Source organism: Brassica rapa, chromosome A08 (genome assembly GCF_000309985.2).
Source record: "Brassica rapa cultivar Chiifu-401-42 chromosome A08, CAAS_Brap_v3.01, whole genome shotgun sequence".
In the NCBI taxonomy this organism is placed as follows: domain Eukaryota; kingdom Viridiplantae; phylum Streptophyta; class Magnoliopsida; order Brassicales; family Brassicaceae; genus Brassica; species Brassica rapa.
Genome location: NC_024802.2, coordinates 16,928,735 through 16,945,899, shown reverse-complemented (window position 1 = coordinate 16,945,899; position 17,165 = coordinate 16,928,735). Strand labels below are relative to the sequence as shown.

Below are 17,165 nucleotides of genomic sequence, written 5' to 3'. Positions count from 1 at the left end.
TCAATCCAAATCCGAATTTTTGTTGACAAAGACAAACAAATTCTTCCTTGCAAAAAAAAAAATTATACTTCGAGAAAGACAGAACAACAAAAGTTGGTTTGATTCGTAATATCAAACTCCAACAACCAAATGAAATGGTTCAGGAAAAAGGTTTTTGTTCCCAAAACCCTTGATGATGGTACTGTAAAGAACCATCGTAAACCATATAGGACTCATTGTTATTAGTGCTGATAATGTTATCCTCATGGGAGACACAAGAAGGATGTTCAAGCAAATCCTCCACTCTCCAACCCGGTAAAGTTTCCATCAAGTATTCCGATATACTGCCCGTACCGCCCGATCCAGAACCAGAGTCGCTTACTTGATGATAGTTTTCATCTAGCCCGTAATAGTAATTGCTCGTAGTTGTCGAAGGAGAGCTCGCAAAGACCTCACTAGAGGCCGAGCTCGGGACCTCACCTGATACAGATTTTGGTCTGGTTTTGGCCCGGCTCAATACTGTTGTGGAGATTGAATTGGAGGCTTTCGGGTATGTGGATGGAGAGGCAGAGATCTTGACGCCGGTAAGGAGGAATCTATTGTGTTTCTTAGTGTGTTCATTAGCTTGGTGTATTGGAATGTCACACTCTCTGCATAGTATTGCTCTGTCTTCTTGGCAAAATAATAATGCACGCCTCTTCTGTCATATGGATAAAGATTTGATTCCATTTAATAATAGTAGTAGATAATCAGAGAAGACTATTGTTTTGTAATCACATATTTTAAAAAAGCATTTGTATTATTTTATTTATTTTTAGATTTGACCTCCTTTTTCCTAAAAGATATTGCTCTTTATTCTTTTATTTAAAGAAAGGCAAAAAAAAAAGAATATCTTTTAGATATCTTTCTCTTCACGGCTTCACCTTTCCAAAGAAGAAAGTAATTTTAAAATACTGTAAATAACTCGATTCAATTGGTTAATTACCTAATTTTGATGCAATTCCTAAAAACTTATCAAGAATTTAGTAATCTCAATCTTTATCATGTTTCAGTTTTTATGAAGGTAAGTAAAGTTGGAAAAAAATTCCAGGAAAGAAAAAGGAAAATCAATCATATTCTCATCTCACCAACCAATAAGTAAAATCTCAGAAGAAGAAGAAAAAGGTGAACTAATCTTTTGTAAAATCAAGGTTTCATCAATAGTAACACATCCAAAAGACCACAAATACTCATGGAAAAGTTTGAGAATGTTCTTGAAAAACAAAAGAGAGATAAGTTTTGAATTTGTTCTTACCCCGCATATATCACAGAGAGGAGCATCCTTAAAAGTAGGAGAAGTGAGAGAGAATCGTTGATGTTTTCCGGCAAGCTTATTAGCGAAATGAACATGGCGATCACAACCATTACAAAGAGCTGCTTCATCTGCACAACAGAACACTGAAGCTTCTTCTTTATCACACACATCACACCAAATCTTCATATTTCACTCTGCTTTTTTTCTTTTTAATAAAAACAAAGAGTTTTTTTTCTTTCCTCTCTGAAAAAGATTTTTATTTTCTAGATTTCACAAGATTGGCTCTGAACTCACTATCTTTCTCTCAACTTGGATCCTTGGACCAGTACTATACAATAGTATTTATAAAGACATTCATGTGGGGTGAGTGTATGTAATACGGTGTATGTAGAGATGATGATGATGGGCTATGAGTGTGGGCAAAAAGGGTAAGAATAATGTGATGGCTTTATAGATAAGCAGCTTAGGTTTCCTTTGTCTTTTTCTTTTTACTCTTCCTCTCATTTTCTTGATAGCTACTCTCTCCCTAGCTTGGAATTGCCCACATTGATTTGCTTTCACACCCGGTTCCTTCCGGTTTGTATTTTCTTTATTTTCCCTTCTAAATTCTAATATTTTTTTTTTTTTTGGTAAAATGTTAAATTTATACCATTTTCGAGATTTTAAACTGTTGCGGACAACTTATTGTGCGGAAAGAAAAGAAACAAAACAACCTAACTCAAGAACAGAACAACCTCAAGGAGGCCTAGGGCCAGAAAAATAGAACTGCAGCAGCGACGGAGTGGGGTTCGGGGATGGAAAGGAGAGCAAGCGATCTCGTATCAGGCGGTCTAAGGCGGAACGAAGAGCAGCAGCAGAAGTGGAGGCAGAGGTAAAGACCCGGGCGTTGCGTTCCTTCCAGATGAGGTAGATGGCGGACTGAAAGATAAGCTTGATGACAGGTGGAGCCTGAGAAGGGTGGCGGAGGTGAGAGATCATGGCAGCTGCTGAATGCACATCAAGGGGTGTAGCAGGTAGGATAGCCTGCACAAAATGCTTCCAGATGCTGGAAGAGTACTCACATTCAAAGAAGAGGTGGTGATGAGTTTCATTACCCGTGGAACATAGAACACATTCCTGAGGAACATTCATTCCCCAACGACGCAGCCGATCACGGGTAGGAAGTCTCCTTAGAAGACCCAGCCAAGTCTTCTAAATTCTAATATTGCATCAACTGTATGTTATTATTACTTTTTTTCTGGATGTCAAAGTGCTTAAGTTGTAAGGAACATACATCTCTTTATTGTTACATGTAACGATCTCCAAACAGGGATTAGATATGTTAACATGTCTCGTTATCTATTCTCTGGTTTTACTATTGTGTTTAGTTTCGCCATTTTGCAAATCAATATCATATCATTGAAGAACTATATATATATTTCATAAGCTTCAGTCGCGTTTTGCATTGAATTTTTTATTTCATATAGAAGGAAGCAGGGATTAATAGTAAGTTGCCAGACTTTAAGCCACTTAAGTTTCATTTTATCTAATACGCATTAATATTGGTTAGTTGCCAAGCTCTCGTTTTAAACGTGCCTTAAAGTGGACATGTCATGCCTAGCTTTTTTTTTTTTTTTCTAAATTGTAAATATCATTAGAATGAAAAAAAATTATACAAGAGTACGATCTTAAGTTTGATTCGTCTTGACAAAAAAAAAGAAAAAACAAGACGGATCACCAATTGACTAAAACATTAACACATAACATGATCATCTCAGCCAACATGCCATAAGCGAATGGAATTGCTTCCTATGCTTCTTTGCTGAGATAATGTTTATCATCTCCTTATCGACATAATAGAACACTGATGTAGCAGGGAGTAAGATTTGGTTGTGAATCAAATTGTTTCTTTGTTTCCAAAGATGAGAGATGACCGGTTGAGTAGCGAGCTTCCGCATTAGCTTCAGCTATCTATCTATACATGATCAAGTTTACATTAATGTAACACGTACTTGTGTTTAACTGTTTTTAGATGAGATGGTTTGTAAAAGGACTACTGCACCATAATTTTTTTGATAGTAAATGATAAATTTTCCTAAACTAGCTTTCCTATAAGTGTTGCATTAAACATAACTATTGTGCGAAAAAAGAAGCTCATATTAATTAGTTTTCTTTTAGATTTGATTTTTTTTCCCGAAAGAGTTAAAAGACTCGATGTGGGAACCTTGTAGGTCTTCTTGATGAAAGAAAAAGTGCAAAAGTGAAGGTGTAGACGATCTTTTTAGTTTAATATATATTCATTTTTGGTCAGATGCTAGTTAGTCTAATAAATTGAAATGATTTTAAATTGTGGAGAAAATATACAAAAAATAAAGGAAGTATATTAAAATAAATGAGGAAGGTGGAGGAATTTGACAAATGGCCAGCTCTTCATGCCAGCTTTTGTCTCCCATCATCCATGTGTAATATCTACTTCCTTTATATTTTTAATAACTCTTATCTCCGCTCTTTTATTTCATTATACATTGCGTATTAGTTTTCTTTTTGGTAAAATACATTGTGGATTAGTCGAAACCAGTGTTTTGAAACTCGACCTGAATCTGCGGTTAAACCGGTAAATCCGGTGATTTAGAAAATTTCCGATTTAAATTTTGTGAAAAATCTAATATTTAGAAATCCGCAAAAATTCACTAAAACCAAGAATTCGATACCGATTTAGCCACTGGTTTAACCACTAAATAACTTTTACATTTTTAGATTTTAATTACGTCTTTACATTATGTTTTATATATTAAGTTTCCAATTAAAAAGTTAGGTACTGACAAAAAAACAAATTATGTTTTCTTTTTTAATGAAAATTTCACTACGCCACGTGAAGAAAATGAAATGAACGAAAGTAAAGAAAACAAAAATTAGTTGATGTGATTTATGTGTTAGAAAATATTAAATTTTAATTTATTTTCATAATTAATATATTATTATATAATAAAATTAATTCTATTTATTAATCCATGGTCTATCTGACGAAATCGTCTGATTCAGTGTCCGAATCGGATTTAAAAACATTGGTTGAAATACAAAATTACACATTGAAACGAAATCGAGATCAAATCTTCACAACACACACTGCAACCTATCTGACTCAAACAATTAATGTAGCTTAGTAGTTATAAATTAATAATATCAATATAATTAACACAACGTAAATTATCCAATGATTTAGATTTAGTCCTAATTAACACCTTATCGATCGCTGTGATGTGAGCTAATTATGGTTGAGAATTTGAGATGATTAACGATCATGACATGATTCCCGAAGTCCTAATGCATCCTTTAATGGGTGAACTCGGTTCGTTATTGAAAAAAAAAAAAAAAAATCAAACATACTCGTATAAGGATTTGCGGTCATGTCGGCAATGATATTCGGAATTAAATACTTTTGATATAAATAGGTATAGTGGATCTGATCTTTGAAAAGAGTTAGGTAATGAATAATTTAGAAGGTAGAAGACGACAAAAAACACTTTTTAGAGCCAAGATATGGTATGATCTCTCTCGAATCTTTCCCCTCTATTTTTTTTTTGTTTTTGGGTGTCAACGAAGTTGCTTCGTAATGTGAACTAGGCACTCTTATTAGGAAGGAACTAGAGGAGATAACATCGGCTGGTGTGTCAAGTCAAACCATTTTTGCTGAAAAAGTTTTCTTTTTGTTTTTGGTAAAATCGCTGAATAAGCTACAACCCATTTTTATATAAAAATGAAAAAATGGGTTATATTCCGTTGATAAATTTCCAGTTTACAAATATATTAGTACCAAAATACTTGCACATCTTATAGTCATATTGATGACACAGTGAGACTTTTTTAGTCTTATAGTTCGGCGAGATGCTTCCCAAAGGAAAATTCGTAATTTCTGAATATTTATTTTTCATGTTTTCTGTTATCCTCTTAAATAATTATAGATATTTTTAATAATATCTGTAGATCTCAATCAACTCACATGGATGTACTACTGGACTTTTTGAAAAGGTTCCTTGTGCACTTTTCAAACATTCCCTTTTAAATTATATAAAGTATATAGATGGGACCTTTACCAATTAATTGATACCCATCAATCATTCATTAGTGGACTTGAATTACTTCAAATTTGTTTTATATCTGTATACTGAAACAAAGATATAATCATTCATCTACATTATTGACCTTGTATTATATCAATGCTAATTATTTTCCCTTTTTAGTTGCTATACACTAAAGTTTCCTTGTCTACATTATTATTATATACTATAGCTCAAGTGCTCAACTCGAAAACTCTGTTTACTCCATCCTTTGATTTCTATTCATTTATAACCAAGTTTTCACATTTATGTTTATTGCTGGTGGATCTAGATGGGCGTCAACTTTTATGGATTGAGAGTATTAATTCGTCGTTTGTCTTAGAGTTTGAATGGGGACCATCTTCTGACATGTTTCTTGCTTTTTTCAATCCTGTCCGTTTTAACTCCGTAGTTCAATTTTCTTTTATTATATCCTTGGGCTTTTTATTACAAATGGAGAAACACAGTGGCGGTTCTTAATTGAGTATCATCAGTCATGGGCCAAGATGGGTCTAATTTTTAAAGTATCACTATTGTGATTGATTCAGCCCATCTGATATTTGAGATCATACCAAGAAGCCCACTCGATTTCAGCCAGAGTCCAAAACACAAAATCATTTAAAGAAGAGGGGCAATTTAGGGATTTCATAAAACTAACGTGGGACTAGGCAGAGAGGATCAAATAATTACAGCTCCCCTCCTCCTCTCATCGTCATCATACATTTTCGATTTCTCGTTTGGGTTAATAGAGATAACAAGTTCATCGTCGACGATCATCGATGGCGGAAAACGGCGGCGGTGGATGTTGTCCGCCGATGGATCTGATGCGTTCAGAGCCGATGCAGCTCGTCCAGCTCATCGTTCCCATGGAATCTGCTCATCTCACCGTCTCTTACCTTGGAGATCTTGGCCTCGTCCAATTCAAAGACGTGCGTGATCCTTCTTAATCGTCCATTGCAATCCAATCTCTGACGAACGATTTTATCGTTGTTCATCATTTTGACTTTTTGCGTTTGGTTTAGTTTTTTGTAGATCTTAAGAGATGATGAGATTTAGATCTTTGGTCAATGCTTTTTTTTTTGGCGTTTGTTGTGAATCAGATAACTCTCTTCTTATTAAACCATTTTTTTTATAATGTTGATTTCAGCTTAACTCAGAGAAGAGTCCGTTTCAACGTACTTATGCAGCTCAGGTATGTTTATTCATGTTTATGCGATTGTGTAGGAAGGAATGTAATACGATCTAAGAATGTACATTTTCTGATGATTCTTCTCTTGATTTTGACGGATTTAAGATCAAAAGATGTGGAGAGATGGCGAGGAAGATTCGTTTCTTCAAGGATCAAATGTCAAAAGCTGGAGTTTTACCCAAGGAGATGCTTGGGAAAGAGAATGACATTGACTTGGATGATGTTGAGGTAAAATGGAGATACCTGCTTGGCTGCTTTTCATTTTCTATGTTTTGGGTTACTTTTTTTTTCTAATCTTCTTTTTGGCTTTTCAGGTAAAGCTTGGAGAGCTAGAAGCTGAACTTGTTGAGATCAATGCTAACAATGACAAGTTGCAGCGATCCTATAATGAACTTATGGAGTACAAGTTGGTTCTTGAGAAGGTATATGTTTTTTCTATTTTCTTGATTCAGGGTTTTGTTGATGTTAGTTGTATTAAGCAAAGGAGTAGCATGTTTTTTCTTTGTTTGAATTGTAGTTATTGGTTTTTGAATCTTTATTTTCCATGAGCTGAACCGAGGATACTAAGGTTTTCATGGTGATAAGTAGACTTCTGATATTATTATGGTTGAGCCCTGAATGGGCATCTACTATCTATGCGATATTAATCTGAATGTGATCTTTTCAGGCTGGTGAGTTCTTTTCTTCTGCTCATAGAAGTGCCACGGCTCAACAGAGAGAAACAGAATCACCACGAGCGTCTGAAGATCTGCTGGAGTCTCCTTTATTGCAGGAAGTACGACAGATGCAGCTATTCTCCTAATCAAAGTTTTTTAGCATTTTCTTATTTAGTCACCAACAGTTAAGATAATTCCTTTTAAACAGGAGAAGTCCATTGATGCGTCAAAGCAAGTAAAGCTTGGATTTCTCACCGGATTAGTGCCTCGTGAAAAGTCGATGGTGTTTGAAAGGATTCTATTCCGTGCTACTAGGGGAAACGTCTATATTCGGCAGACTGTCGTTGAGGAGACGGTCATTGACCCCAACTCTGGGGAGAAGGTTAGATGCTTCTGCTTTTCTTTTAAATTTTCTCAGACATAGGAAGGAGTTCAGTTGTTCTTTCCTTTTGCAATAACTTTTTTTGTATCATCATATGTACATGCTAGATATTTGAAAAATAGAATTGCCTATGTAGTTTATCTTTTTGATCTACAGAGCCAAGAGTTCATTCAACATTTGAAATGCTGATGATGCATTATAAAACAAATTTAATTTTCGCTGTGTCAATTCGAAATTGACTTTCTTAACTTCAAAAAATGGCAGGCTGAGAAAAATGTTTTTGTTGTCTTCTACTCCGGGGAAAGAGCAAAAAGCAAAATCCTTAAGATATGTGAAGCTTTTGGGGCCAATCGTTATCCTTTCAGCGAGGATCTTAGAAAACAAGCTCAAATGATAACTGAGGTATGTATTATCTTTCTTGTTAATGCTCCTGGTGATAGGTGTGGACCGTGTGTGGGGGTAAAAATTCATATATACTGATATACACATTTGGTGATAAACCTTTTACTTCCCTGTATTGTATGTTCTTTCTTTGTGCATGGCTTTCTTGGACATGAGTTATAGATAGCAAAAGTTCGGGTATATGTTGACACTCAGATGTCCAACAGAAACTAGTGCATGAGAACATGATCTTTTGATGTATTGAAATTGTGTGGATGCTAGTTTTAAAGTCGGTAGAATCCATGTGATGATGTATCATAGGCTAGCAATTTCATCATGACATTGTATAATGATGATACCGTAAAACCAGAAACTGTCTAACCATGTTTAATTCTTTCACAACGTTTCAGGTTTCAGGTCGATTAACTGAGCTTAAAACCACCATAGATGCTGGGTTAGGTCACCGTAACATTTTGTTGCAGACCATTGGAGATAAATTTGAGCTATGGAGCCTCAAGGTATTATCCTGTGCAGATCAATGCTAAGCGGTCTCTGTTGAGTGTTGACAAATCTGTTCTAATCCATGCAAGTTGACGTCAACTTTATAACTACCAATTGCAGGTTCGCAAGGAGAAAGCTATCTATCATACTTTGAACATGCTTAGTCTTGATGTGACTAAGAAGTGCCTTGTGGCAGAGGGCTGGAGTCCTGTCTTTGCATCAAAAGAAGTGAGTTATTCGTTTTGTTGCACTCTGAATTGCATTTTAGAACATTATATTGCGTGAAAGTGAGTTTACTGGTTTTGATAATTTCGGAATACTTAGTAGAATAAGGTTTGTTTATGCAGATTCAAGAAGCTTTAGAGCGTGCTGCAGTTGACTCCAATTCGCAAGTTGGATCAATATTCCAGATTCTGAGGACCAAAGAGTTGCCACCGACTTATTTCCGCACAAACAAATTTACTTCTGCAATCCAGGAAATTGTTGATGCATATGGGTAATTGTCTTTCACTCTTTCTCTGACTCATAGGAAGTAGCTTTTGGTTATTATAAGAAAATGTGCTGTGGACTGCATTTAGCTTGCTATAGTTTACTCTGATCAATCTTCTATGATCACCACTCTGCAGTGTTGCCAAGTATCAGGAAGCTAATCCGGGTGTATTCACAATCGTCACCTTCCCCTTCCTTTTCGCTGTTATGTTTGGTGATTGGGGGCATGGAATATGCTTGCTACTTGCAACCATGTACTTGATAGTGAGAGAAAAGAAACTTGCCAGCCAGGTGATACCCCAATTAATGATGCCTATGTTTGACTTAAGAGCACGAGACTGAATTCTTGCAAGTTTTAGATGCTAACTTTTCAATCTTGCTTTCTGACAACAGAAACTTGGGGATATTATGGAAATGGCTTTTGGCGGTCGTTATGTCATTATGATGATGTCACTCTTCTCAATATACACTGGTTTAATCTACAACGAGTTCTTCTCTATTCCATACCCGTTGTTTGCTCCATCAGCCTATGATTGCCGTGATGCCTCATGCAGGTATGCATATTAGTTCTAAAAGTTCGGATCTATATAAATACAAAAGAATATTAGTAGCCTCAAATACGTTGCTTTTCTGAACTTTTCCCTTTCTCTTATGCTCTACGTTCAGCGAGGCTACAACAATTGGTTTGATAAAGGTCCGGGACACCTATCCATTTGGTCTAGATCCTGTGTGGCATGGTACCCGCAGCGAGCTGCCGTTCCTGAACTCGCTGAAGATGAAAATGTCAATCCTTCTCGGAGTTTCTCAGATGAACCTCGGGATCATAATGAGCTACTTCAATGCAAGATTCTTCAAATCGAGTGTGAATATATGGTATGTTCAGTTGATAATTTTTTTACCAGAGCAGCTATGTTTCCAATATTATATGTTACATCACGATGTCTAATTTTGGGGGGGCTTTCAGGTTCCAGTTCATTCCCCAGATGATATTTTTGAACAGTTTGTTTGGGTATCTATCGGTCCTCATCATCATAAAGTGGTGCACTGGTTCTCAAGCAGATTTGTATCATGTAATGATATACATGTTCCTGAGCCCAACCGACGAGTTAGGAGAGAATCAACTTTTCCCTCACCAAAAAACAGTGCAGGTCAGGATCTCTTCCTAGTAATTACTGTTACGAGATCAATAAGAATAGTGCTTTTTGTTTCACTCATCATTCCTTTTTCCCATTTTTTTCAGCTTGTGCTTCTCTTTCTGGCTCTCGTCTCTGTTCCCTGTATGTTGCTTCCCAAGCCGTTCATCTTGAAGAAACAACATGAAGCTGTGAGATTCTTTCATTTTTCCCTTTTAGTTTCTACATAAAGGTCTTGTTTTTCTTTTGCCTTTGCTGCTCGTGCTAAATGGTTTCCATATCCAGAGGCATCAAGGTCAGTCATACGCACCTCTTGAAGAGACGGATGAGAGTCTTCATGTAGAGACAAGCGGAGGAGGACATGGCCACGAGGAGTTTGAATTCAGCGAGATATTTGTGCATCAGCTGATTCACACCATAGAGTTTGTGCTTGGAGCTGTTTCCAACACCGCTTCTTACCTGCGTCTGTGGGCTCTCAGGTATCCATCTCATCATCGAGTAGTAGTAAGCTATATATATATATACTACTCATGGCTTTAATAATATTCGTCATCCTTTGTGTGTGTGTTTCAGTCTTGCACACTCAGAGCTATCGTCAGTCTTCTATGAGAAGGTCCTCCTTCTCGCTTGGGGGTATGCGCATCCTCCTCCTCTAACTCTCTTTCTTTAGTCTAATTAATAGTAGCAAATCAAATAATCGATCTTTGTTTTGGCACTTGAAACAAAAACAGATACAACAATTGGTTGATTTTGATCGTTGGGATCATCGTCTTCGTATTCGCCACGGTGGGAGTGCTGCTGGTGATGGAGACACTGAGTGCATTCCTTCACGCACTGCGTCTCCACTGGGTTGAGTTCCAGAACAAATTCTACGAAGGAGATGGTTATAAGTTCGCTCCTTTCTCTTTCATTCTCACCGCAAGCGAAGACGAGTGAGTGATATGGATGGATCATTGTTCCATTCCCCTCCCATTCTCTGCAAAATTTGCATATATAAACTAAGTTTTATTTATTTTTTGCGAATATATTTTTCCCCTTCTCTCCACGTTCAGGGTGGAATTAAATAATTTGATTTATATGCCTGTGTGGAGATGAGATTTTTTACACAAGTGGGGGAGGGGATAATGGGATTTGTATGAGGCAAAACCCATTTGTTGTTGTGTTTGTTTGGTATTAAATAAGTGAGGATTTGTTTCCCCTTACTATACAGTTCATCTACTGAAAATTGTTTGTCAATAAAGAATCAACTACTCGATTTTGGTTTTTTGATGCATGATTATTACTATACAGCCAGCATGTCAAAAACTGTGTTTGAACAGACCTACGAGCCCTTCATTTTTTTTTACCTAAAATTTATTCACTTTTCCAACGATTCAATATTTTCACAACACCATAATCTTCCTAATCCTGAGGTAGTGTTTTCCTTTAAAAAGATCTTGCAACTCCACAACTACTTCCAAACATCTTTGGAAAGGCGAAATGCAGTTCAAAACTTAACATTGTTCATAACTTGTCAAGTTTTACAATCCATTTCGGAACAAAGAAACAAAAACATCCGTCTCACATGTCTTCAAACACATGCCAATCTCCACACCACCAATCTCATCCCTCCTCTCCGACATAGTGAAGAGAATGTTTCTAGTGAGGCTTATATTCTCAGTATTAACGGGTCTTCCCCACCCAAAATCTGACCCGTATATCCCAAACCTGTTAGACCCAGCGACGATTACCTTCGGTGTACCTGGTCCAGCCCATTTTAATCCTTCCTCATACAACTTCCATAATGACTCCTCAGCACCTCGCGAACTCAAACCTCTTATGGAATCGCTAAGAATCTCGACCCCATTGACAAACCCATCTCTCCCCAAAAACGTCGTCGCTTTGTATCCATAGAAATTGATAGGCAACACACAGTTCCCAAAGTAGTTCGCGGGAACAGGCGGGTCTAACCGTTGTCTGAAATCAGCAACGTACATGAACGGCACCACTCGATCTTCCTCCTCCTCCTCACCTCCACGTGCCTTCACCACACAGGCCAATACATATGCGTAAGTGACTACAAATGTCGACAGGTGTGGGAGATCGGACCGAGTCGACTCCCTTCGCGCCCGTTCTCTAAGCTTCTCCACGTCTTCATGACTCAGCTCGAGCGTGAGCTTGACGAGATCTTCAACCTCTTCGGCGGCGGGGTGAAGACTTACGGACCTTACTTTGTCTTGCAAGATCTTAGCTTCGAGTTCAGCTGGAACGTTGACGACCGTACGATCTAAAACCATGGGTAGATCAAAATCTTGAGGTACTGCTCCGTGTTTACATATGTGAGCCCACGATGTTAGAAACTTAACGACGGTTTTGCCGTCAGCGACAGCGTGGTGCAGCGAGAGTCCCATGCAGAAGCCTTGGCTCGGGAACAGTGTGATTTGCAGCGTCATGACAGGGGATGAGTAAGAAGAAACGGGTAGGTCGGGGACAAGAGCGCGTAGCTCCTTCTGGGGACGGATCCCTTTGGTGGAGTTCTGAGAGAAGTCAGCGTCGGTCTCGGCCACTGTGAGGGAGACGGCGTCATGCGGCGAGATGAGGATGTGGGGTTTAGGAGCTTGTGGGTCCCAGTTGAGATGACCGGAGAGAGGGAGGAAGTGTGCGAGGACGAGGGAAAGGGATCGCTCGAGCTTGGGGAGGATCGCGGAGTAGAAGGAGTCGCGAGATGATGATGACTCGGTGAGTTTGTAAAAGATGACTCGGTTTGTAGGAACGAGATGCAGCCAGAGTAGATCGAAGAATGTTAGTGGGAGGATGAGCGGGGAGAGGGAGGGGGTTGCAGGACGAACCGGGGAGATTTTTATCACGTTTAACGCCATCATGCAGGTAGTATTAATATTTACATGTATATATCCTATGAGATTGGGGTTTGTGTGTGTCTCTTTGTTCACCATTCAATCTGATTTCGTATATCAACCAAGTCACTCTTTATTCAGGGAAGCAATGCATCAACCAGCACGTTTAAAATGGCTTTTGGTTGGATCCACCAGCATGGATCTTGATCACGTTTAACGCCATCATGCAGGTAGTTGTTAGTATTAATATTTCCATGAGATTGGGGTCTGTGTGTGTCAACCTTTCTTTCTTCACCATTCAATCTGATTTCGTATCTTATCAACCAAGTCACTCTTTTATTAAGGGAAGCAATGCATCCACCAGGACCACCACCAGCACGTTTAAAATGGCTTCTGGTAGGGTCAACTCTGTCGTTTTATGCATAGGATTCTCTTTATATCATTCATTAGGGGTTCTTTCTAGCCATCGACATTTAATCTTATACCTCCGATCCGAAATATCCAAACTCGAACTCGCTCCAATTGAAATGTGTATTAAATTAGAAAAGATTGGATATCTGAACCTCTTGTTAATGTCCGGATAATATTCGAGAAATATATATAGCAACTCTGAACCTTTAATATTTTAGACTCATTCATTTTTTTTCCATAGATACTCAAAACTTATGTTAGTTGGCTTAATTGCATCAACTTTTTCTTTCTTTGTTAAACCCTAACAGATCTCCTTGGCATGTTAACAATCTATTTTCTTATTGTTTAGTTAAATACTATATTGTCCTGTTTAACAACATATACTTACTATTTGATTTTTTTTCCTTTTGTTCTAATTCACGATTTTTGTACTTTGTTAAAAAAAAAATCCGAACACACTCCAAATTACCTAACTACAAATATTCAAACCTGATTCCAAATGTAAAAATATCCAAATGAATTTTTTTATTGTTATACCAAAATATTCGGAAACTCGAAATACCTTATCCAAATCCGGATATCCGATCCCCACCCCTTAGACAAATCAACAGCGATGGTCATTGTATTTGGGTTTGTTCGAGAAAATGCATTTTTATTTACAATACAAACTTCATCTTCCTTTATAAAAAAAGCAGAGAGAAAATAGGTAGTCAATCAAAGAGTCCTCGCTCACACAAATCACCAGCGTTAGTTAATTTATTAAAACAAGAGCTGGCTTAATTAATGGGCGGTGGGTGACACAGCGGCTGTAACGGTTGAGACAAGACTATCAACACCACAAACGTTACGGCCTCTGCAGATTTTGTAAAAACCATTCTCACCCCAAGTCTCTCCCCACGAGTTCTTGATGATCCAGTAAGGCTTCTCCTTGAACCTAGCAGGAGCGTAACCAGCCGAACCATAACCAACCAACAAGACACCGTGGTTGAGCCTCCTCATGCATATGTAAGGGCACGAGACTCCTCCAATGTAAGTCTGCATGTATGCGGCGTTGATGGCTACCGCAAGAGGTCCGTTCTTGACAAGGTTCGCAGCGATCTGCTCTTCGTCGATGGAGATGACACTGAAGTTGGAGACGGATGCGACGATCTTGGACTTGTCTAGCTTGCAGGTGGGGCCGTCTTTTCCGGTGTAGGGATAGTCTTCTTCTCTCATGAGCCCTCCGGTTTTGAGTGTGTATTCGAAAGCGCTGTTCATGAGGCCACCGTTGCAACCAGAGTCGCACGAGCCTGCTTCTTCTGGATCACACTACATAGAGAAAGAGAGACGAGATTTGAGTATAGAATCTTAAGAGCATGTTTATCGGCGTCGCTTAGGAGGGTTGTTTAGCTAAATTGGCAATTAAAATAAAAGGAAAATAGACAATTAAACAAAGGACGTCGCCTAATTTGGGTCTCGAAGGCACGTTGCTTAGCGGGTACGTGGCACAATCAGGTTGGCTGGAGGAGCAGTGTCGTCTTTCGTCTTTTTTCTTTTTCTTCTCTCGATGGCGAAACAGGGAGTCCTCGACACCTCGACGACTCCTCGACGCCATGAAGCCGCTCTGCATCTCGAGATTGGAGACCATGGTTGGTTGTTTCTCCCCTCTCCGATGCTCCAATCATCAATCCCCAACGTCTCAGCTCTCCTCCACTGCACAGTCCCTGAATCATCGGCGTCGTCAGCTTTCCTCCACCTCAGTTTCGACATCGTCAGTTCATTTCCGTCGTGCTGCTCATCGTTGGAATCAAGTTCGCCGTCGCATTCGAAAGACTCGTGAAACATCAATGGCTACTTTTGGCTATTTTGCACATCCAGTCCTCATAGTTTGGTTCTTTTCTTTTTGACCCCATCACAATTTTAATATTTAAAAATTCACTAAGCACCCACTAAGGGATTGCACCAATAAACATGCTCTAACTAATTAAGTACTGAGCAATTATATTGGTATAAGTTTGTTTATCTTCTGAAGCCAGTTACAAAAAAAAAAAAAAATTATATTGGTATAAATTCACAATTAGTCTAATATCTTTTGTTAAGAAATCGTTATGCTGTAACTAGGCCTACTACTAAACGGATTATTTGAAAACATTAACAAATTATTAATTTATCATATTTAGATTTTAGATTTAATATATTTTCTTTTGTATATCTAATTTTGATAATGTAATAAAATAATTTTATAATTAAATCCAAAAACTAAAAAATGATATAAATCTAAAATATAAATATAATAAATTAATAATTTGTTAATGTCTAGTTCCATATAATCGGTTTAGTAATTACAGCATAAAGATTTCTTCAACATCGTATATATATACAACACGCATGAGATTTAGTTAATGGTACATCAAAACGCATGCCTAAAGTGAAGAGAGAGAGTCGCATGAGAAAGGTAATAACGGAAGAAAGTCAAACCTCGTGATCACAGTCAACGAGCTGTTGTTCGCTAAGGCTAACTAGTTTGCCCGTAGCGAGGAAGTTAGCACCTTCCAGAGCTCCAGTGGCGCTGAAACTCCAGCAAGAACCGCACGATCCCTACTCGCACACGCACAAAAGATCAGACCAATCAGAAATATTCATTACATAACTCTTTCTACAAGATCTGATTGTACAACTTAAGATTGATTCGAATAAGGAATCAATTATTTCATCCACGTCACCATTACGGTTACCTGATTTTTGACGGGAGTAACTGCACCACGATCTCTCCAATCAAACTCCTCCGGGAGATTCTCGGTAGGGAGGATCGGAGCCTTGTTAGCGTCCTTGGGAAGCTTAAACCCGCCTCTAACCCCGAGATGCTTCTTCTTGAACTCAGAGCGAGTCAGATCGGAGAACTGCGTAACGCCGTGACGCGCAGAGGGATCCAGCTTCTGGTGACGCCTCGCTCGCCTGAGGTTGGTTTTGAAAACGGAGAATCTGTAGTCGTGCTCCTCGCTGGACGCGTAGACCTTGCCGAACTTTTTCTTGAACAGAGAGAAGTGATCCTCGGAGGATAGAACGTTGGGCTCGGCTCCTCCGTCAACCACTTGCTTGATCACGAGATCATCGCCGCCTTCGTTGCCGTCGGAGGAGGCGGAGAGGACAAGGAAAAAGAGAACGAAGAGGGAGAGAGAAAGCTTGAGACGATCCATTTGAGATTGAAGAAAAGAGAGAGGGAAGGAGATGGATTAATATAAAGATGAAAGATGATTAGGTGTGTATGTATAGAATCTTAATCTACCTGTCTTTTTGCCTTTGGATATTATATTATTACCTTTCGGTTTCTTTTAAAAAGATATTTTTTTAATTATTAAGTAGTTATTTATGGTTATACTCAAGAACAGGCCGGGAGATATTTTTGGATTTTAAAAGATTACTTATCCAAGAGGAAAAGGAACCTAACCAATGGTGTACCAACACGTGGTTAGAATTGACTGGGTGTCGAATAGATAGGTTCAACTTGTTGCAGAGCCGTGCCGTGTTGTAGAAAATTAATTAATTGTTTTTCTTTTTCTTAACATCAAAATTAATACAATTTTTAATTTACTAATCTTCCACTTTCTCGCGACAAAAGTGGAGACGTTAGGTGCAATATTTGTCTTTCTCTGATTTTTTTATTATTATTAAGAAATATCATGAAAGTTAAATGTCTTGATTTTTTTTTTTTTTTGGGTAAAATGTTAAATATTAAATGTCTTGATTTTTATTGTAACTTGGGTTGTCGGATGATATATGAATCCCTCACTGCACCAATTATGATGATGTTTGTTATTCAGCTACTACACATTTTAAAGTTTTAACCATGATGATGATGCT

The 17,165-nt window shown here is 38.1% G+C and overlaps 4 protein-coding genes across 4 annotated transcripts; 1 reads left to right on the top strand and 3 right to left on the bottom strand.

Annotated features, from left to right (window-relative positions):
- Positions 1–16: 16 nt before the first annotated feature.
- Positions 17–2,376, bottom strand: LOC103835148 (B-box zinc finger protein 20). The gene is made up of 2 exons (XM_009111257.3): positions 1,274–2,376; positions 17–679 (listed from the first exon to the last, which is right to left on the bottom strand). The coding sequence occupies exons 1-2, from the start codon at positions 1,457–1,459 to the stop codon at positions 140–142; spliced, it is 726 nt and encodes a 241-aa protein (XP_009109505.1). The 5' UTR covers positions 1,460–2,376; the 3' UTR covers positions 17–139.
- A 3,644-nt stretch (positions 2,377–6,020) lies between these two features.
- On the top strand, positions 6,021–11,335 carry LOC103835147 (V-type proton ATPase subunit a3). The gene is made up of 18 exons (XM_009111256.3): positions 6,021–6,278; positions 6,497–6,541; positions 6,644–6,766; positions 6,853–6,960; positions 7,206–7,313; positions 7,403–7,576; positions 7,841–7,978; positions 8,368–8,475; positions 8,579–8,686; positions 8,806–8,954; positions 9,085–9,238; positions 9,341–9,501; positions 9,614–9,820; positions 9,912–10,095; positions 10,188–10,271; positions 10,366–10,559; positions 10,654–10,713; positions 10,812–11,335. Exons 1-18 carry the CDS (start codon positions 6,129–6,131, stop codon positions 11,014–11,016), a joined length of 2,460 nt encoding a protein of 819 aa, XP_009109504.1. The 5' UTR covers positions 6,021–6,128; the 3' UTR covers positions 11,017–11,335.
- On the bottom strand, positions 11,102–13,688 carry LOC103835146 (BAHD acyltransferase At3g29680). The gene has a single exon (XM_009111255.3). It carries the CDS (start codon positions 13,011–13,013, stop codon positions 11,601–11,603), a length of 1,413 nt encoding a protein of 470 aa, XP_009109503.1. The 5' UTR covers positions 13,014–13,688; the 3' UTR covers positions 11,102–11,600.
- A 241-nt stretch (positions 13,689–13,929) lies between these two features.
- LOC103835145 (cysteine protease RD19A) lies at positions 13,930–16,567 on the bottom strand. Its single transcript, XM_009111254.3, has 3 exons — positions 16,040–16,567; positions 15,783–15,902; positions 13,930–14,633 (listed from the first exon to the last, which is right to left on the bottom strand). The coding sequence occupies exons 1-3, from the start codon at positions 16,499–16,501 to the stop codon at positions 14,106–14,108; spliced, it is 1,110 nt and encodes a 369-aa protein (XP_009109502.1). The 5' UTR covers positions 16,502–16,567; the 3' UTR covers positions 13,930–14,105.
- Positions 16,568–17,165: the final 598 nt, after the last annotated feature.